The sequence below is a fragment of the Lepidochelys kempii genome, chromosome 25 (assembly GCF_965140265.1).
Source record: "Lepidochelys kempii isolate rLepKem1 chromosome 25, rLepKem1.hap2, whole genome shotgun sequence".
Taxonomy (NCBI): domain Eukaryota; kingdom Metazoa; phylum Chordata; order Testudines; family Cheloniidae; genus Lepidochelys; species Lepidochelys kempii.
The window spans coordinates 9,777,887-9,800,184 of NC_133280.1; the positions used below are offsets into that span (position 1 = coordinate 9,777,887).

At 43.9% G+C, this 22,298-nt stretch overlaps 1 protein-coding gene across 4 annotated transcripts in view; it reads left to right on the plus strand.

The window, feature by feature from the left end:
* KDM4B (lysine demethylase 4B) overlaps nt 1–22,298 on the plus strand; it is a 178,737-nt gene that overhangs the window by 123,391 nt on the left and 33,048 nt on the right. For 3 of the 4 annotated variants that reach the window (XM_073324669.1, XM_073324670.1, XM_073324671.1), the window contains exons 11-13: nt 3,504–3,676; nt 14,759–15,282; nt 22,051–22,171. In XM_073324669.1, the coding sequence (XP_073180770.1) occupies nt 3,504–3,676; nt 14,759–15,282; nt 22,051–22,171 (818 nt within the window). Of the gene's footprint in view, nt 1–3,503; nt 3,677–14,758; nt 15,283–19,148; nt 19,781–22,050; nt 22,172–22,298 lie in introns of those variants that run through there. The other variant, XM_073324672.1, reaches the window with a different exon arrangement.

Here is a 22,298-nt window from a genome sequence, read left to right on the forward strand (position 1 = left end):
GAGAGGTTTTCTGGGAGCTCTGTTTGTCCCATTCTAGTTCTGGTCTATCATTCTTGAATGTGCAGCTGATATACTGAATAAACCTAGGCTAGTGAAGATGCTGCCCTGACATGGTATTTGCATAATGGTAAATTGATTGTGGCTAAAGCTAATTGGTCAACAGAGCTGGTTGCCAATAAACAGCAGCTGCATTCCAAAAAGTTTAATTGGATTAGAAGGTTTTATAAATGGGCTGCCAATAGGAGAAGCAAATGGGAACTGGAAGGAGAATGGTTTCTCCCTTGGTCATGCTTTCTTTAAGAGGAAAAATCTTTATAAAGAGGAAATTGAATTACAATAGAAGCCAAAAGAACCAGTGTGTGTGTTCTCTTCCGCACGCACTCCTGCTTTCCCTCTCTTACCCTTTCCTTTCCCCACAGTGCTTGCTCTGCACTGTGCAGGCTAGTTGTGTCCCCTCATCTAGTATTGTGCAATGGTAGAACATTTCCGGAGATGGCTCCACTTCATCTGGAATGTATTTAAATTGATAACACCAGCAGAATATTAATCACAACAGACCTATAACTTTTTTTAAAACCCTAGAATGAAGAGTTAGGTTCATTTTAAAAAACAGTATCTGAGACCGTCTTTACTAGGAAGCCTGATGAGTGACTGATGTTTTAAAAATGTGCAGACCTAATAAATGTGTCCATGATCTTAAATCCAGGTATTACTAACACCTAGGCAAGAAAGAGATTGCTTGTATTAATTGGATCTTATCTCTGTTTTAGTGTAGCCATGTGTTGTCCTCCAGGACTCTTGCATTCCCTGTTGTTGCTTTGTGTCATTCCTGCCCCCAGCTTTCCCTCGTATAATAATTGGCCTGTTACTTTAGAGAAAACTGAGTTGTGTGGGGAAATTCTCTGAATGCCCATTTTATATGACGGTCCTAAAATACTTCAATTAGGATAATTTTACAGGTAGTTGGCCTCTTAAATATTGCTCCATCTCAGAGCCGATCTTCCTAAAACAATTTGTCTCTTCCTTCTCCCAAATAAGCTTCAGGAAAGTCAGCATAGTCTGGTAGTCAGAACTCTTAGGTTCTTTTCTCTGGACTGTGACTGAGTTACTGACCTTCAGCAGGGTCACTTAACCTCTGTGTGTACGTTGGAAATAATACTTGCTTCCCAGGGTGTTGTGAATGTTAATATCGGCGTAGAGCACTTTATGAATGCTAAGTGTTACTCCTTTCTCTTTGCTCCCCACACCCTTCTTTCTCTGTGTGAGCCTACTACATAGCAGTGAAGCCGCTCAGTTTACCTGGGCTGTTGTAAAAGGTCCACCTACCTGTGTCCACTCTGCTCATTGCTTCCCAGATTATTTCAAAATCGCTATGATGCACTTTTCAAGCTGTTGGTCCAGTGACCTCACGTAGCCATATTCTCCATATGTTTACAACTCGTGGATTGAAAGAATTCCTCCTGAACACCCTCACCAGGGTGAAGTTTATCTTGTTCTGTGAGTTTGTCCAAACTCTTCAGTTTAAACTACTCCTCAAGTCACATTGAAATAAATCTCTTTTCAAAAGAGGCAAATGCCACCTTTCTGGCTTTTTCATTCTTTCCAAATAATTTTCAAACCCAATAAACAGCTAAGTGCTCCACAGTGTGAGCTCTCGAAAGCAGTAATGTTCTCATGGAAAGATCACCCTAATTTCATGTGGTTGTATAGATTATCTGCCCATGGCTTCCTTTTAACCAGATTCACAGTCTGACCGTTTCCGATATCGGAAATGTGTCCAAGTAGGTAACGTCATCTTTCTTCTAGTAATGTCACCCCATCTACATGTAACTCCAGAAATACAATTTCTTCAGATGAGAGCGCTCTCTTTTTTTCCCCTCCTGCTTATATCCCTGCAGCTTCAGGAGGGAGAAGAGCACTGTGAAACCTTTATTGCATCCAATATGAGGTTAAAGCTTTACAACTTGTTGCAACCTTTGTGCCATACTTGTGAATAATAGGGGTAAAAGACATCCTTTACCACAAATAGCCTCCAAAACTTGATTCTACTTAACCAACTACAGAAGATTTAACTTCTAACAGAGTTTTGTTCATTTCTCTCTCTTCTGAGGAGGTGGTATGTTTTCAGGATCTTAGTGAAGAGAAAAGCTGTGATCCTTCTGGGTTCAGCTGCATGTTCAAGCTAATGAATGTCTTGCAAGTGTGAAGTTAACTTCTATACTTAGAGGGCGACCATATGGTTAGAGTCTAGCAATTATAAATTACTGTGCATGTGGATCAACTTTCTTCTGTAGTAATCATTCATTATTTCTCAGGTTGTTTTTTTTCTTGTATGATTTGTTGCCTCATTAAGAGCTCTGTTAACTTCATTCTACTCCAAATCTAATTAGCAGCTGAGTTTATGGACAGGCTCTGAGGATGTGAAGCTGGATTCCAGCTCCCGTAGAGTCTTGGGCAGATGCGTTGTCATAGATGGCATTGCATTCCTCTGTAATGTGGTGGCAGATGCAATGGCATGGAATGGGGACACCATATGGAAGCTGCTACTTTCGAAAATCTCTGCATGCTAAAATGATGATGAAAGTCACAGCTCTCTGAATCAGTCTCTGCTGATAAAGGGTTTTATTAGGCTCAGACCCAGGGTTCAGAGATCTATTTGAGATACTATTTAAAAACTAAATGAAATGTGTCTCCTAAACTGGAGAGACTCCCTGGTTTCATGTCCCTTGGCAGATAGTGACCCTGAGCAGCTATCTTCCCCTCTCTTGGACTTCACCAACCGGCCATTTCACTCTCAGTAAGGATGTTGTCTCCACTAGGCCTTTAGTGTCAAATTGATGCTTGATATTTAATGTGCTTCTTTAGTTAGCCTTCCCCATCACCTGTGAGCCCTGTTAATTGTACCGCTTCTGTTTCAAGTTTCTCAAAAAGCCATAGACTGTCTATATTGACTTAGTGCCTTAAGCAGTCCATGCCTTGCTTTTTAAAAATTGGTGGCACTTGGTAGTGTCTGATAGCTGGATTGCGTTCCTTTGCGGAGTACCTTCAGATTTCTGTAGGGAGGCAGACAGACATCTAGAAAGAGACGAAAAGGTGGAGTGCAGGCAGAGAACAAAATACGATACTTCCCCCCCCTACTTCTATAGAAAGTTTGCAGAAAGTGGGCAAAAGGAGCTTAGATTAAAAATATAGTTTAAAATTACTGTGACTAGATAGCATCAGTTTATATTAATGGTGAAAACTTTCTTGGGGAACCTTAGGGACTCCTCGAATTAATAGCTCCTGTGAATGGGTCTTAAATCTTGCATTGTTCAGGCTTACCTGTTCAATTTTAGATGTCTGCTCTGTCCCTGCGGCTGTCATAGGCCATTGTTAGCCAGCCTGTGTTCTCTCTCCCAGGAAGGTTGTTTGGTTTCTGTACTGAGCCCTTTCTTTGCAAGACAGTAATCTTTTATGAACTGAAGGCTGTTTCTTTATGTGAAACATCATTTCTGCCTCTCCAGGTCTCACAGAAAAAGAAGTCAACCCAGAAGGCATAAAACGGAGGATCAGAAGTCTCTTGGGGAAGTCATAGCTATGGAGACTGCCCTGGAAGAAGTCAAAATGAAGGAGGAGCTGAAAAGAGGGCCAGACCTAGATGAAGAGGAGAGAAGTAAAGTGGCTGAGGGGGGAGAAGGTAAGGGTCATGCTCACTGATAGGCACATTGTCTTTAAACAGAAGTGGAGCAAACTGTTTCTCCAGAATGCATTTGTAAATAGGTTATCTAGAGTTTATTCCTCCTGAAAAAATCAGTGGAGTCTTTCCCTGTATTAAGTCTGTACTTTCTGAGGTACACCGTCATTTATAGTAGCAATTAATTTTTCCCTCTAAGAATGCAGTCCAAATAGCTTTCTTGGCAGAGCCTGGAAGTTTTGCCAAAGCTATTAGTTTTGTAAAAATATAATTACAAGAGTAATATTTTTTTTAAATATTGCATAAAGGAATGACTTGATACACTTTTTGTCCCCTCCTGTGAGAAGGAATGCTTTGTGCATTCTTATGGGCATTAGATTTCCCCCCCTACCTACCCTCACCCCATGGGAGGCTACAAATAAAGCTGATCTTAAGATGTGTGAGATCCCCAGGTGCCACAGGTGTGAGGGCAGAAATTTGACTGAGCTTTTTTCCTCCAATCCATCTGGTGGAGGGGAGAGTGGCTGAGCTAGCACAAGTCCCTGGGATCCCCACAGAACCAGCACAGGTTCCAAACTTTGCTTCAGGAGAGGAAGTGTTGTTTAGTCTGATCAGGGAACTGGGAGTCGAGACAAGGGCTGCTTTCCCCAGCTCTGCCACTGAATCTCTAAGAATGTTCTGGCAAGTCACTTAACGTCACTCTGGCTGCTTTTCATACATCTATTCAGTGGATGTGACATTTATTAACCTTGCAGGATTGTTGTGAGAAGTGTTTTTTGTAAAGTGCTTTAAAAGCCTTGTTTTAGAGGCATCATGTCAAGGAAAAAGTATATTGAAGGTTTGGCACAGCGTGTGTCCTGGCTTGCAGATGGTGAGTGATATGTTTCTCTCTAGATCACGTGATATGTGTTGATGCTCACCGTTGAAAAACCAAGTCTTTTCTTAGAAATCTGTAGCTCTTCCCACTAGGGGCCCTTTCTGTTTACCACTAAAGCAGTCTGTCTCAGTGCTGTATTGATTGTGGCAGTTCATGCTGCTGGTAAGCTTTTCGTTCACCTGACTTTTGAGGAACTCTAAAGCACTTAACAAACATTAATGGATTCATCTTCATATAATTTATACCCCCCCCTTATTATTCCCAGTTAAATTTGGGGGAAACTAAGGCAGCAGAGATTTAAATGTCTTGGTGACAATGTCACACAGGAAGTCTGCGGAAGACCTGGGACTAGAACCAAGCTTCCTGAGGTAGTCCCATGACCTATTAGCTAGACAATGCTCCCTTCTGCTCCAAGGAAGATAAGATGATGTGGAATATTAGATATGGAGAAAGAGCAGCACAGCGTGAGTAGGTACTTCTTGTCACTCCATCCTGAAAATGCCAGCACTGCATTAAACTATACACTTGGCTCATGTACAAGTTTAACACTTACTGCCTGTAATAAATGGCCTGAAAAAGCTGATGTCTCGTGGGAGATTAGATGCAAGTGGCAGGGACAGATCTGAGATCCTTAGACTTGAAGAGAGGAGAGAAGAATGGCTGTGTTCTAGATGAGCAGATTTTTAAATCACACACTTAGCTCTGGTGTTGAAAACTGCTAGCTTAGAAGGGACAAACGGCATTTTCAAAACCATTGCAGAAAATTTGACAAGCAGCTAGTCTGTTTTCAGTGCAGTTTCAGGGGGCCACTGTGCTGATAACCATTGTCAGCAGTGGGTCAGTATCTTAGTGCAGTTTCTTAGGGCTTTTGAAAAAAGCTAAATACATTTGATTTTGCCCATCTTCTTGCATGCCATGATCTGCATTCTCGTACTGAAGCTTCATACAGATTTCAACTAAATAATTTGATTTTCCTTTGTTTACTATTGAAGTCTGTACAGCGTGCAGAAGAGAGCACCTGGCTGACCTGAGCGAGTAGTTGCATATTTTCCTCCCCTATTTTCCTTATCTCCTCCCCTATCCCGACTTCCTCATTTTGCTTTGATTTTTAGTCTGGTTGTAAAGGGATTTTCCATTTATACCAGAAAAGAGGAGCAAAGCAGCTTGGGAGGGGGAGGAGGAAGAGTGGGATTCTTCAGAGATCACTGGCAGCTTTCAAGAAATAAGTCTGTTTCATGTTGTTGTTTTGGACTTCTTGAATATTAATAGCTGTGGTTTTAAGGGCTTCTCACCCAGAAACTTGACAGTGTTTTCTCTTTGGCTTTTATGACTAAGCTTTATGTTAGTAATTTTTCATTTCAGTATCAATGCTTTCAGAATTTCTTAGCAGATTTCCTTGTGACTAGAAATTAAGGAGAGAGTGTTACAGCTCTGCTCCTCTCTCTGAGTGAGTTAGAAAGAACGTAACACATGTACCAGCAGGTGCTGTCTGCCCTGCTGTACGTGTTATCAGTGCTGCAGGGCTGGGATGTAGACTCCTGTGCTTCACAGGAGGACTCTGTCTTTTGAGGTGAAAAGAAGCAACGAGACAGGTAACTGTGAAGTGATTATATATGTATATTGTGCACCACTTTGCATTTAAAGATGAGACAACCACATTAATCCTATTGCATGTTGCAATTACTTCCACACACAGAGACAGAGACCGAGACCAAAGGCAAAAAAATTCAAGTTCATGCCAATGATTTGTTGTTGCCATGTCCTCTGGTGCCTGTAATAATACATTTTTATATATGTTCATAAAATAACGGATTAGGCAACCCTGCAATACCTGAACACTACCGTTGAGTCAGGAGCACAGTAGACATGTCATCTTGAATTATTTTATTGTCAGGTAGGACATCACTGAGTGTCACCCTATTTTCTTCCAGCTTTGTTTGGGGAGGGGTAAATAAAGTTCCTGGGATACAGTAGTCCTGTCATGTGATGCAAAATCATGTCTTGACACCACATCAAAATGTGTTAAGGTAGTGTTGACCAGCAAGATATTTCAGATCACTTTCTAGCATCCTTTGGGACAGACACGCATGTCAGAATGAAAACTCTTCTTTAAAAGTCAAATTTCAGTGCTGCTTCATTTGACCACACGTGGCTACTGGAAGGTGCTTCCTTCCCCTAGGGTTGAGTGTGCTACTCTTGTATCGCTTCCAGCTTCTGTTTGCTTGCAAGTTTGAGACCCAGTTGGATTCCCCCACAAATAATTTGAAGGGTGTAAACATAAAGGATGGAGAGGAATGTTTTAGGGTATGGAGTCCACACCAAGAGGTAATGAAATGAAATTAAGAAAGTGAAAATGAAAGTGACTGTTACTGGGAAGAGACAATGCAATGTCTCCATGACTCCTAGAGAGTCTCTCTCACTGTCGGATAGTCTCCAAAGTGGACAGATGAAAGCCCGATCATTTGGAACACTTAAAATGATTTGGACAAAACACTAGAAATCACTTCATGGCGCAATACAGCATTACTAGAGGGATGCAGTGGAGAAAGACTTGCTAAGTTTCTCCCATCTCTAATTCCTATTGCGGTTCTATGATTGCTGTGCTGCTAGATTGACGCATCTGTGAATAAATTGAACAACTGTTTTGTTAAGCTTGAACGAAATAGAAGTATTGCAATTGTTGGGCCTCAAACTTTCATATACTTTAAAATGCAAGCCTTGTAAAAATAAAGCTTAAGCTTGTGGTTATGACGCGCTACAACCAGATAACAATTTGTGCTGACTTCTATGTACTTATCAACCCCAAATTACCCACATTTAAGATCTAATTGGCTCCAGAAAATAAATAGGCCTAAGTTATACGGACAACTAACAATTGGACATGAAAATTAAATGCACGTCAATTATACAACTAGGGCAACCACATAAACAATGTGGCCCACCCTGATTGGTTGTTCTGTTCTAAAACACGGCCGTCCAAACCAGATAAAAAAGACGAAGGCACGGGACTGTGTGTGTGTTTTCGGTCATAAGGAAAACCTGACCCACACCCCCTAAACCGAAGGGACATGCTCTTCTCAACTGTCTGTACCTGGCCAGTGCAGAAAGCGGCTGACTGAAGGGTAATGTATTTTCGAACGAATGCAGGGTAAGTCTCTGGAGTAAAAAAAAAAAAAAAAGTCTGGTCGCTCAGTATAATCTGCCTTTTGTATTAATTCGTATTCAGTGCTGGGCTTTGGTTTTCCTTTTTTTGTTTTCTTTCTGCTGCTGTTATAGTCAAAAATCATTAAAAGCCTTTCTTAAAAAATAATTAGTAGTTCTTACTTATTTTATACAAACACCACTTAAGCTCATTCCATCTGTGTTGGATGGTGGGAAGTATCAAACACCCCGGGGTAAAATAGGGCCCCCAGGCGTGCCTCCTTCTTCCTTTATCTCCACAGCATCCATCTTATAGTTCCTTAAATTGTATTGTGGACAACTTAAAAAGCATTCAACTACAGCTGGGCCTGAATCGCTGCTGTTAGTGTCTGTCTCCAGTCTTCTGTGCCCGTGTGGTGTTTTTGGCCTTAGAGGTGTTTCTTAGTAGCAGATGAAGTCCGTACTCTGCAAAGTTCTCAAATGTGGATGCCTAAAGTTAGACTCCTACATAAGTAGCCTGATTTTTCAGAAGTATTGAGCATCTGTAATGGCCATTGAACTTGGGGTACATTTTCTACCTGCCTCCGCCCCAGCCAGCTCCCCTTCTTCCCCTCCAAAAATGAAACTACTATTGCATTTTTAAAGTTTTCATGTCTACTTGCTGTGCTATTTGGATCTATCTTCAGTGGATGAATAGCTACCCAGGGTCCCTACACTAATCCATCGTAATGAAAAGGTAGTGATTTAAAAATAAAAACCTCTTCTAAATCTGTAAGCATTCCTGATTAACAGACTTCCCCTTCAACTCTCACCTTGTTATTCCTGGATTCTGGTGTATCTTTCAGATATACCTGTAAATGACATCTTTTGTCTTCTTAACATGTAAACATTTAAACATAGGCCTGGATACTGGCTGCTATCAAATTAGCCTGTTTAGAAGTCAACAAAGCCAGTGAATGACTTTCATTTTGTTGCTGGGGTAGAGAATTCTCTGAGTGTATAGAGTAAATATGATCTGTTCTTGTGTGCCTGAGGAGAAATCCAATTTGACTTTCATTCAATGTGTTTTTCTCTCTAAGGAAATTCAGTATTGCTTTCTGTGTGATACTACAAACCAGTATATCTGAAGTGCTACTTACACAAATACAACAATAACTATTTGGGCTGGCCTTGTAGCCATTTTTATAAATTAGTGTAAATAAGACCCTCAGAACACACACTCCTGGGAAATGTCCAGATTTAGATGTCCACCTAAAAGACTTCAGCAGGATTCTTACAGCTTCATCTTACTCTGCGCTTAATCATTTTTACACAGTATCACATTATTCAGTGGCAGCTTATCTGATTTTCTGCAGTGATCTAAGTCTGGCCAGTGGGTTTTGCTACTCTTTTTAATGGCAGATTCTGAGCTTGGGATTTGGTTGGTAACCTTCATTATTAGGGTAACATTCTCTCTTTCTCTGCTCCCACTTCTAGGTTGTGGTTTTCCCCCTTCCCTCCCCATCCTATTAGTAGGGAGAGTGACCTTTTGCCACAGCGTCATCCAGCCCTAGCAGCTGTAGTTGAAAAACAATCTTTTATTAAACAAATTGCGGGCTGGCATCGTCTGTGGAACATCTATTATTTACTTTCCTTTGTGTGGACTGATAACTTTATTCATGAAATGTGGGGAGGGGTGAGCATAGGAAACATAATTCATTGCAGATGCAATAAGGGAAACAGTCAAGACATCTTCCATCCTGACCCAGAGATGCTCACCAAGGCCCAGGAGGCATTTTAATCATGGCTGTTCTGGAATGCTCTGAAATCAAATTGGCCCAATCATTTTACAAGGTTATATTGGGAGGGCAGGTGGGGAGAGAGGAGAGAAGGTCTCTATTTTATGGGTGGTCCCTGTCTCTTTAGAAAAATATTGGGGCATCTATCTGCCCAAGGAATTTGTGTGCTGTCACTGCTTTGTAAGAGAGATGTGACAGCATGCAGATAAAATGAATGGCGGTGCATCAGGAGGGAGAGGTGAAAGCAAGCATTGAAAGTGCCCAGAACAGTAGCCAGTACTGCGATGGTGTTGGAAATAGATCTGGTTCAATGCTGTGTTTGATTCATGGTTTAAAGGACCTGGCGCGAGAAGCCTTTCAGTAAAGTGATTTAGGTGGCTTCATTTCCCAGGATTGTTGACTGCAATGGATATACAGTAATACTCACATGCCAGCAATGCTTTTACATGGAGGGGACAGTAATTGGGGATGGTTTTGAGATGGGGCATGAAATGGGATATGGAAGTCCTCCAAATACATATTATTTGAGTTTGTCAAAGGCAGAACTGTCCTTCCACCTCTGGACTATGACCCTATCAAACCAGAATCCTAAAATAGAAGCCTAGTTACATGTGACTTAATTGTGGGATTTGGGGGCCAAATGGCCATGTTTTCCAGCTTAGGTTTTCTCAAGGTGCCAAGAAGTAAGTGAGATGCTCAGATGTTTAGTGCCTTGATTCATACACTTCCTTAAGTGGGAAGGATTTTCTGACATTGGTATATTGGCTTCTGCTAACTATCACTTGCCCCACTGAATAGTAAGGCAAATGAGAAACCATGTGAAATAGCTAGTGAGGGAAGTACAGTAATTCCTCGCTTAACATTGTAGTTATGTTCCTGAAAAATGTGACTTTAAGTGAAACGATGTTAAGTGAATCCAATTTCCCCATAAGAATGAATCTAAATGGGGGGGTGGGGGGTTAGGTTCCAGGGAAATTTTTTTCACCAGACAAAAAACTGTGTGTATGTATGTGTATATATATACACACACACAGTATAAGTTTTAAACAAACAATTTAATACTGTACACAGCAATGATGATTGTGAAGCTTGGTTGAGGTGGTGAAGATAGAGGGTGGAAGAGGGTGGGATATTTCCCAGGGAATGCCTTTCTGCTAAATGATGAACTAGCATTTGGCTGAGCCCTCAAGGGGCTCATTCATTCATTTGTTGTTAATGAAGCCTCATACTCTACAAGTTTCAGAGGAACAGCCGTGTTAGTCTGTATTCGCAAAAAGAAAAGGAGTACTTGTGGCACCTTAGAGACTAACCAATTTATTTGAGCATGAGCTTTCGTGAGCTACAGCTCACTTCATCAGATGTTTACCGTGGAAACTGCAGCAGACTTTATATACACACAGAAATCATGAAACAATACCTCCTCCCACCCCACTGTCCTGCTGGTAATAGCTTATCTAAAGTGATCAACAGGTGGGACATTTCCAGCACAAATCCAGGTTTTCTCACCCTCCACCCCCCCACACAAATTCACTCTCCTGCTGGTGCTAGCCCATCCAAAGTGACAACTCTTTACATAATCAAGTCGGGCTATTTCCTGCATAGATCAAGGTTTTCTCACATCCCCCCCACCCCCATACACACACAAACTCACTCTCCTGCTGGTAATAGCTCATCTAAACTGACCATTCTCCAGGTTTAAATCCAAGTTAAACCAGAACATCTGGGGGGGGGGGTAGGAAAAAACAAGAGGAAACAGGCTACCTTGCATAATGACTTAGCCACTCCCAGTCTCTATTTAAGCCTAAATTAATAGTATCCAATTTGCAAATGAATTCCAATTCAGCAGTTTCTCGCTGGAGTCTGGATTTGAAGTTTTTTTGTTTTAAGATAGCGACCTTCATGTCTGTGATTGCGTGACCAGAGAGATTGAAGTGTTCTCCGACTGGTTTATGAATGTTATAATTCTTGACATCTGATTTGTGTCCATTTATTCTTTTACGTAGAGACTGTCCAGTTTGACCAATGTACATGGCAGAGGGGCATTGCTGGCACATGATGGCATAGATCACATTGGTGGATGTGCAGGTGAACGAGCCTCTGATAGTGTGGCTGATGTTATTAGGCCCTGTGATGGTGTCCCCTGAATAGATATGTGGGCACAATTGGCAACGGGCTTTGTTGCAAGGATAAGTTCCTGGGTTAGTGGTTCTGTTGTGTGGTATGTGGTTGTTGGTGAGTATTTGCTTCAGGTTGCGGGGCTGTCTGTAGGCAAGGACTGGCCTGTCTCCCAAGACTTGTGAGAGTGTTGGGTCATCCTTTAGGATAGGTTGTAGATCCTTAATAATGCGTTGGAGGGGTTTTAGTTGGGGGCTGAAGGTGACGGCTAGTGGCGTTCTGTTATTTTCTTTGTTAGGCCTGTCCTGTAGTAGGTAACTTCTGGGAACTCTTCTGGCTCTATCAATCTGTTTCTTTACTTCTGCAGGTGGGTATTGTAGTTGTAAGAAAGCTTGACAGAGATCTTGTAGGTGTTTGTCTCTGTCTGAGGGGTTGGAGCAAATGCGGTTGTATCGCAGAGCTTGGCTGTAGACGATGGATCGTGTGGTGTGGTCAGGGTGAAAGCTGGAGGCATGCAGGTAGGAATAGCGGTCAGTAGGTTTACGGTATAGGGTGGTGTTTATGTGGCCATTGTTTATTAGCACTGTAGTGTCCAGGAAGTGGATCTCTTGTGTGGACTGGACCAGGCTGAGGTTGGTGGTGGGATGGAAATTGTTGAAATCATGGTGGAATTCCTCAAGGGCTTCTTTTCCATGGGTCCAGATGATGAAGATGTCATCAATATAGCGCAAGTAGAGTAGGGGCTTTAGGGGACGAGAGCTGAGGAAGCGTTGTTCTAAATCAGCCATAAAAATGTTGGCATACTGTGGGGCCATGCGGGTACCCATAGCAGTGCCGCTGATCTGAAGGTATACATTGTCCCCAAATGTGAAATAGTTATGGGTAAGGACAAAGTCACAAAGTTCAGCCACCAGGTTAGCCGTGACATTATCGGGGATAGTGTTCTTGACGGCTTGTAGTCCATCTTTGTGTGGAATGTTGGTGTAGAGGGCTTCTACATCCATAGTAGCCAGGATGGTGTTATCAGGAAGATCACCGATGGATTGAAGTTTCCTCAGGAAGTCAGTGGTGTCTCGAAGGTAGCTGGGAGTGCCGGTAGCGTAGGGCCTGAGGAGGGAGTCTACATAGCCAGACAATCCTGCTGTCAGGGTGCCAATGCCTGAGATGATGGGGCGCCCAGGATTTCCAGGTTTATGGATCTTGGGTAGTAGATAGAATATCCCAGGTCGGGGTTCCAGGGGTGTGTCTGTGCGGATTTGATCTTGTGCTTTTTCAGGAAGTTTCTTGAGCAAATGCTGTAGTTGCTTTTGGTAACTCTCAGTGGGATCATAGGGTAATGGCTTGTAGAAACTCGTGTTGGAGAGCTGCCGAGCAGCCTCTTGTTCATATTCTGACCTATTCATGATGACAACAGCACCTCCTTTGTCAGCCTTTTTGATTATGATGTCAGAGTTGTTTCTGAGGCTGTGGATAATCCAGACTCCAGCGAGAAACTGCTGAATTGGAATTCATTTGCAAATTGGATACTATTAATTTAGGCTTAAATAGAGACTGGGAGTGGCTAAGTCATTATGCAAGGTAGCCTGTTTCCTCTTGTTTTTTCCTACCCCCCCCCCCCCAGATGTTCTGGTTTAACTTGGATTTAAACCTGGAGAATGGTCAGTTTAGATGAGCTATTACCAGCAGGAGAGTGAGTTTGTGTGTGTATGGGGGTGGGGGGGATGTGAGAAAACCTTGATCTATGCAGGAAATAGCCCGACTTGATTATGTAAAGAGTTGTCACTTTGGATGGGCTAGCACCAGCAGGAGAGTGAATTTGTGTGGGGGGGTGGAGGGTGAGAAAACCTGGATTTGTGCTGGAAATGTCCCACCTGTTGATCACTTTAGATAAGCTATTACCAGCAGGACAGTGGGGTGGGAGGAGGTATTGTTTCATGATTTCTGTGTGTATATAAAGTCTGCTGCAGTTTCCACGGTAAACATCTGATGAAGTGAGCTGTAGCTCACGAAAGCTCATGCTCAAATAAATTGGTTAGTCTCTAAGGTGCCACAAGTACTCCTTTTCTTTATACTCTACAAGGCAGCACAAATGGAGGGAGGGGAGACAGCATGGCAGACAGAGACACACACCCTGTGTGTGGGAGAGAGATTCACATTCCCCCTTTAAGTATGCTGACACCTCTCTAAATACACTGCCTTTTTAAGTATATCAGGAAGTTGAGACAGCAGCTGCGGACAGCAAGCTCTCTCTGTCCTGAGCCCTATCGTGTCCCCCCCCCTGCCCTATATGGAGAAGGGGTAAGCAGGAGCAGGGGGAAGGGGGACATCCTGACTTTAGCGCCCGTCCCCAGCCACAGCAAGCAGGAGGCTTGGGGAGCAGCTCCAAGGCAGAGGGCAGGAGCAGCACAGGGCAGTGGAGGGAGGGACAGCCTGCTGGGCGGCTGCCGCACAAGAAACTTAGGGGAGCGGGGAGCTGATGTGGGGGCTGCCAGTCCACCCTGGTTCCAAGCCCCCACCGGCTAGTTCCAACGGGCTGCTCTTTCGGCAAGCAGTGAACAAAGCAGGTGGCTGCCAAACAATATTATAAGGGAGCATTGTGCAACTTTGAACAAGCATGTTCCCTAATTGATCAGCAACGTTAACCAGGATGACTTTAAGTGAGGAGTGACTTTAAGTAGAACTTTCCTTCGCTTAATCTTCTATTCCAGTGCTGTAACCCAGTCAAGTTGGGTTCTAGGATCAGAATTCCAGTTACCTTGACATCACTATTTCTGCCTAGGCCTGTGACTGGTATTATGTTAATACAATGTGCATGTGAACCTTGAAGCTCTCAGTCCAGTTTCTGGTGGACAGGTGTCTTCTGACCCAATTGACGTTCGCAGTGGCAGTCTCGGCAGGCAGGTCAAAAATTGAATAGGCCACTGGCACAAAGTGAGCTTCTGATTTCTAGAGCCAGTCCTTCGGCGTCAGAGGTGAGGGTCAGCATGGTATATCCTGCGTGGCCAATGCCCGTGCTGCACCTGTTCCAAAGACTATGGGGTTTCTATTGCCTGTCCTGTTAATCCAGTGCTTTTTGACCAACATTAAACTCATTGGTACGTGGGGGAAGGTGAAATAAGAGAATGTCCTGATATTTCAGCATGTGAAGTTGATTCTTGCCCATTTCTTTAACAGGAGACAGCAAGGTAAGGGGCCGTCCCCCAAAAGTAAAAGGTGAGAGAAAGAAGAAGCACCCTCACCATCAGCACCACCACCATCACAGTCATCACCTGCAGCCACCTCAGCCTCCTTTGCAGCAGCAGCAGCAGCTGCCGCCACCGCCGCCACAGCAGCAACCAGCAGGGGAAGAGGCACCAGCAGCCCGGCCACTGATTCCTGCAGCAGCACCAGCATCAGCCACGGCAGAGAAGAGCTTACCCTCTGCTCCCCTCAATATCGTCCTGCCCTCAGAGGTGCCAAGCGAGGAGGATGACTTTAAGCCCCGACCCATCATTCCCATGCTTTATGTGGTTCCACGGACCAAAAAGGTGGTCTTTGAAAAGGAGCGCATATCCTGCCAGCAGGCCTTTGAGCAGTTTGCCACACAAAAGGGCCAGGTTTGGCGGGAGCAGGTGGTCCCTTTGGAGCTCACTGTGAAGGAGGAGGAGAGCAGAGAAGCAGAAAATGCGAATGTTGCCACTGAGGTCAGTGACTTACAGGTATGTGCCAGAAGGAGGGCTTTGTAGCCCCTGCTGCTGATGTAAGTAATTATTGACTATCAGGAGACCAATAAATATTGCTTCCAGGGAAAGTCCTGGTGGGACCATAGTGTGCATCATGGGATCTGAGCTAGAGTTCTGTAATGCTTTGGAGCAGTGATTCTCAACCAGGGGTATGTGTACCCCTAGTGTTACACAGAGGTCTTCCAGGAGGTGTACATCAGGCTACTTTGTATTCCAATTGATTTATTTTATAACTATATGGTAAAAATTAGAAAGTCAGCAATTTTTCAGTAATAGTGAGCTGACACACTTTTTTGTATTTTTAAGTCTGATTTTGTAAGCAACTAGTTCTTAAGTGATGTGGAACTTGGGAGTACATAGGACAAATCAGACTCCTGAAAGGGTACAATAGTTTGGAAAGGTTGAGAGCCACTGTTTTGGAGGACGGACTTCCGGCCATGTGGGTTCTCCCTCTTTTCATCCCCCAAATCTGACTCTGCTGTGTCTATTTGAGCTTTTAAGGAACATTCCCCATGTTCTACAGTGGAACAAAATACCGTGTTCTGTTGTGCAGCATTGTATCTTGTTCTCTTGTATAGCTACGGAATATACTGTGCCCCACTTGTGCCTTTAGAGTGTAAGCTTTTCAGTGTGGGTCTTGCATCTTGTGCAGAGCCTCATACGCTTCCGGGGACTTCCCTTGCACCTGGGATAGCTGCAAGAATTGAAGTACCTAGATCCTCTGGAAGATTGATTGGTTCTATAGAACTTTACCCTAGCAAGGTTTTGATTCATCTTTGCGATGGCCTGTTGTGTGGTGGAAAGTGGTGCGCTGAACCTAAATCTAGGAAAAGGCTTTTGTGATGCTGGTTGGAAGAGGGAATGTTTTTAAGAATTTGCTGAGACTCTGTCCTCTGCCCCTCCTCCCGGTTTTTCAAAGAGATGCTAAGTCTTGGGATCCTGTTTGGCTCAACACTGGGTCTTGTCTGACCAGGAGCGACCAGTGGTGCAAAAGCCACCACCTTTCACCTTCAGCTTGCTAGGAAACTCTGCCTTTTTCCCCCCCCGGATGAGAAGCTTGCCACAATGAACAATGCCACAGGCCTTGTCTACACTAGAGAAACCAGTCAGTGGTATTTCAATAGTTGGTTTTATCTCCAGTTGCTCAGCTGCTCATGTGAGTATTTCCACGTTGGTCATGTTGCAGCAAGTTAAAGACCCCTACAGTTTTGCTGCTGTGCTGGTTGAAGTGCCATGCCCACTAGGAATATATCTGAGTTCCCAGTACTGCTGTCTGTCATCGTGCCATATTGGGTAACGTTTGCTAGGTATTGTGGGATGCCACTGAGGTCCAAGGACAGTTGTGGGAGGGAGGGGTTAAACTCCGAGTCTTTAGGAAACTCCAGTAATTGGCTGTGGGGTATTCCAGTATTTACCTTGTTGCTGGTATTATTTCCAAACTGTGTTTGGAACATGTAGGCTAGCGCAAACACTCTCAAGTGTGTCCCTCACCTATGAAGAAAGGTTTATGCTTGAGTTTAGGAAAAGCTACCGTGAGGCAGCTGCTAAGATGCAGTGGATTGTTTTTCAAGACCTCATGCTGAGTGTTGGAGACCAAAAGAAGGGTACCTGGAGTCCCCTGTCACCTTGGACTTTCAGAGTACATTTCTCTGATTTATTCCTGAATGAGTTTCCAATGGTGGGGAGAGATGCTTTGGACCATGTGCATGAGCACAAAGCAGTGGGACCGGAATGTGCTTGTGATCTGGGATGTCCAGTGGTGACTGCAGAATTTCAGGAAGAAGAAAGACTTTCCTGGACCTCTCTGCTGAGCTTACCCTGACATTACAACACTAGAATGCTCATTTTTCCAGGCTGATGTAGGATTTCAGTGATAGCAGTGTGCAAGCTAGCTATTCCGATCAGCTATCAGACAGTAAGGAATCAGTTTGGGGTCCATAAGTCCACTGTAGGCACTGTTGTGACAGAGGTGCATGTGACCATGTACTGCAAGAGGCATGTGATCAGTGTGCGGGACGTTATAGCAAGCTTTGAACTGTTATTTGGTCAGCTGTACCAGTGCATTGATGAAACACAGTTGCTATCTCAGCAAAGCCTTTAACAAGAGGTAGCACTCCTTTGATGCAGATCACGGTATTTCACTGTAGTCAGTTCATGCATATCTGTGTTGGCTGGCCTGGGAGGATTCTAATGAGTCTCAAACTCATCCATTTTCTACAAAGACCAAAAATTAGACCTCTGTTCCCTGCAGTTGCATTGACATTAGTGAAATGGCTGTCTCTAATGCTATTCTGCATATGTGCTTCTTTGGTTTATGAAAACACATCCTCAAGGGAGTGGAAGACTCAACTACACCCTGAGGAAATGGAGAATATCAGTGGAGTCAGTGATAGACTGAAGGCCACCTTGCCAGAACTGTCTGAATAAGCTTGTTGTTGTGCTTTGCACAATATACCTGAAAGATATTTAAAGATGACTGGAATATACTGTCCTAGACACCTTGCATTCGGCCATGCAGATGTGGAGGCAAGAGTTACTGTTAGCAGAGTCACCAACAGGAGAGCTACTTGGATCAGGGATGCTCTGTGCACCTATTCTGAAAACAGGGCAAGGGATTACATTTCATTGTCAGTATGTCGTGACCTCTGTATTCATTTGCTATATGAAGATAATGAGGAAGGGAATATGTGTGCTCCCAAGGCAGATGGGTAGGTTATTTTTATAGCCTCACAGATTTTAAGGCCAGAAGGGACCATCATGATCATCTAGTCTGACCTCCTGCACATCACAGGCCACAGAACCTCGCTCATCCATTCCTGTAATAGGCCTATAACCTCTGGTTGAGTTACTGAAGTCCTTAAGTGAAGGGAAATCTGTTATACTAGTAATATACATTGCCTTCCCAATGCATTGCTGCATAGACAAATTCTAAAATGGCCTTAATGTATATTCTGAAATGTAATAGTGTATTAACTAGAGCAGATCTGATGCCCCAAGACCCAAACATATAAACATCCAAACTTAGAATGCTTCGTGTGGTAAACCTGACAAGTTTTTTTCATAGTTGTATGTAACACTGTTCGCAAATGTTCTCCTTGTCTTGAGTGAAAAGTCTCTGAAACAGCTGGGATCATGAGGTGGGAAGAAGGGAGCCTCCCAATGTGGGATATTTTCAGTGTTTTAAAATGCAGGATATTGGGCAGGAACAGGGAGTCCTATAGCAAAAAGTCCTAGAGGACACATCCCTTCCATAAGCCTGGGTACGCCTCTGTATAAATTCCCATGTCTGTGAATGGTGAGAGGATAGGGAATTACAGGAGACAAATTCCTGCCTCATATACCTGTCCATGTGTGGATCATCATCATGCTGGAGAAACAGAGCAAGGCCCACGAGTCACAACTTTTCCCCTTGCAGCTGGTAAACTTTCTGCGACTCTATCAGTTCAGCAGACATGATGTCCTTGGTCTTTGGCTTTCTGTCTTAGGCTGGGATGGTGGTAGTTTGGTGTCATCGCCCAAGTTGGTGGACTGCTTGTCTGTTGGTAACCGCTGCTAATAGTCAACCACTGTCAAAGGGTAAAATGGCGAGACAGCCAGTAACCATAATAACCCTTCACAGAGGCCTTGCAATGCAACAGAATGTTGATGTCTACCTCGCCCTTGCTTCCAGTTACAAAGTACGATCAATTGTACAGGCTGTCCCAGATGGTGAGCAGATTGCCTGTTGCCCCCCAGTATTGGGCTGCTGCATAACCCTGTCCAGGAGCAGTTTTGGGAGGCGGATGGGGAAGCGGGGGTAACTTTTCAATGACAAATACAGTAACAACCTTAACCTATTACAGGCTGCCCTACCCCTGGATGATATCACCTTGAGGAGGATTCCCAAAAGGCAGCGAAGGGAAATATTCAAGAGAGTTAGCGGCAAGCCGGAGAGATACGCTGCAGCTTTATTTTCCCGTATGGTTCCCCCTGATAAGCTGAGGGAATGGCAAGGCACTGTTAGCTATCGTGGTGGCAGAGGGAAATATGCTTTGCCATGCAATATGGTGGCCCGATTAAAACACCTTTTGTATAAGCGTTTCTCAGATATAGTGGCTGCAGACTGGAGGAAGATCAGGGCTAAAATCGACAAGTTGCTGGAGCTGTGATTGGCTGCACGTGGTGCCTGTACCTCTGACTACTGTGTAGCATGGAATGCCCTTCACTTTCATTCTTAATGCCATAATAAGGACAATGATGCTGCCTTTGAACCGCTAACCCCTTGTGCTGTAAATTTCAAAGCAGGCCAACTTGTGCTCTAATGTATGTGCCTTATACCAAAGAAAGCTGTCGATACTGTGATTACCAGTGCATGCTGTGTAGCTGCTGCTGGGTGGCAAGTGGGCTGGCAGATACAATAGGATGTAAATGCTTTGGCCACAGTCTGTGTGGTTTGTGCTGGAGAAATAAAATGCTTCTGTTTTTATGCCGCTTACTTTGTGGTCTCTTTGTACCTTTTTTAATTTGGTTTTATTTTTTGCTGCTTGTCCTCTCTTTTGGGTATGGCTGCATGGCATAGCTCTGCCACTTAACCTGCCATTTCCCCCTGGCCTGGTGCATCTGGCAGGAACTGGAAGATTATAGGGGGAGTTGGTATGGTAGAGGTGGGATTGTAGGGAAAAAAAGAATGTATAATGAGGTGGGGATGATGGAGCAGTGGATGTTCATGTTCTTGTGTAGCTATATTTACCCTTCCACAAACGCTAATGGTAGCAGCCATGTGAAACCCAAACATGTTCTTTGATTTTAAGCTGCTTAGAAGCTAGTTGTAATCTGGCAATGCCAGCATTACTCTGTATGGCCTTCACTGCCAAGGGGTCCTGGCTGACAAGGTTCATCTCATCTATCCTCTCCCTGTGTTTGAGTTTTCCTGCCTGTCATTTTCATCCTAGCTGATCCATCCGCCAGGGTTCCACTGCTGTCCACAGCAAAGTTGTGGTGGTGAGTCTTTAGCTGGAGATCTGGGACTTTTTTTTTTTTTTTAAACACTGTATATGAGCAACATCAGAGTGACTTCTGTTGTTCTTAGTTTTCCAGTCGTGTCTCAAATCCTTGCCTTTCTCCTGCCATTGAGCATTTTGAGTGCTTGATGCCAGTGTGGCTAGCTGCTCATACAGACCATGGCATTCCTGTGATATGTTCCCAGCTGGGAAGGGGCATGTTGATTGCCTCACTGTGAGAGGGTAGTGTAAAGGTTTTCCAGGGACCAGGCAATAGAATACCAAGGCATCATATTTCTGAATTCTCTTCCTCAACTTTGTAGTGGGAATATGGTTGTCAGAGCCCTGTTAGCCAGAGAATTTCTCTGGGAACACCCCAGTATGATGATGGGATCATCTTTACAGGAGGGTCTTTACTACACTGCATGAGTGGAAATCAATGGAGATGGGACCAAGATGTCGGCTTTAACACCTGCTCACAATTTTGAGTATAATGTAAGAAAAGTGAAATTTGTTTTGGATTGGACACCTTGACTCAAGCCCTTACCAAACGACCCTGTGCAAGTTGTTGAATTCATTCTTGAACTTCATGGCCTGTTGTTGTTACGTGGGACAAGACGATGTCAACAACAACAACAATTGCAATCCGTTAGAGTTGAAATACTGTTCCAGAAGTTGCTTGCTCTGAAAATGACTTGTAATCAAACTCCAGGCAATGCTACGTGTATGGGTAGGTGGTTTCCTGTGAAGCTGATCCTTGAACAATGGCGTGCAGAAAAATGACCAGAGAGGCCAGTTTTGCAGTGGCTGATGCACTAAGGGACAGCAGTGAGACACCTGCTGTAGTGGAATGGGTCCACTTGGGTGCTCAATCAGTGGAGTTAGCATTGATTGAGACTTGCTACAAAATTTTTTTAGGGTAACTATCATTGATGCCCGGCAAACAATCCATTACAGCAAATTTTTGTGTGGATGCAAGGGCACGTTCCACCAATTGAAAGGCATTGCAATCTCATTTTGCTCTAGTGTAGACAAGGCCTTGGTCACCTCCAGAATAGGTGACTGAAACTCACTGTATCTGGGATTGAATGTGGATAAAATCCACATGTCCCAGTTTGTGCAGAATGCAGCTCCCTAGCTCCTCAATGGAGTGGGCCACAACAAGGCCATCCGGAGTGTAACCACTTCAAAGGCTCACTGCAAGACCGTACTCTTTGACAAAGCACTTTGATTACATCCAGCATGATGATGATGATGGGGTGTGGGTGTGTTTGCAAAGCTACCTTGTCCAGGGAGTGGAGAAGAGCAGAAAATTCCTTTGTAGATTTCAAGGATCTATACCTTCAGACTTCATTTGCCTTGATATTGTGGTGAAAGGCACGATGAAACTCCCTAGCGAGATAAGAATTTCACCCAAGGGAAGAATTTAGGTTTCCAGCTGAAATGCAGGCAACATGTGGCATGACTGATCAGACCTTTCAGAGGCTAGTGAAACTAGCAAACTCCATCTGACTTTGAGGCTATTCTGGGTAGAGAAAAATGTTGTCATTTACCTTTACCTGGCATGATCTTATGGGAATGTGTTGGCCTTATCTACCAAAATTACCTGTGGGGAGGTCCTTGGTGATCTGACCCAGAGGCAATGATGATTTTCTTGTGTGGGTTAAAGGCCCCATCCTGGGGAATTAGCTTGAGTTGGCCTCTGTTGCTTCCCCATTCTTCTGAATTCTGGGATTCCCATGTAACATGCTCTGCTTTGTTTCAGGCCACTTCTGCTTTTTCAAAAATGAAGATGGAGATAAAGAAAAGTCGCCGTCACCCACTGGGCAAACCACCAACCCGCTCCCCATTGTCTGTGGTTAAACAGGAGGCCTCAAGTGATGAGGGTGAGTGCAAATGGCTGTCCAGAATACTGATATGCCAGGGCTACTTGCTTAGACAGCCAGTGGCTTGTCAAGCCCAGAAAAATTGTTGGGGTGATCTTTAATGGGAAACCATGGCATGAGATTCTTC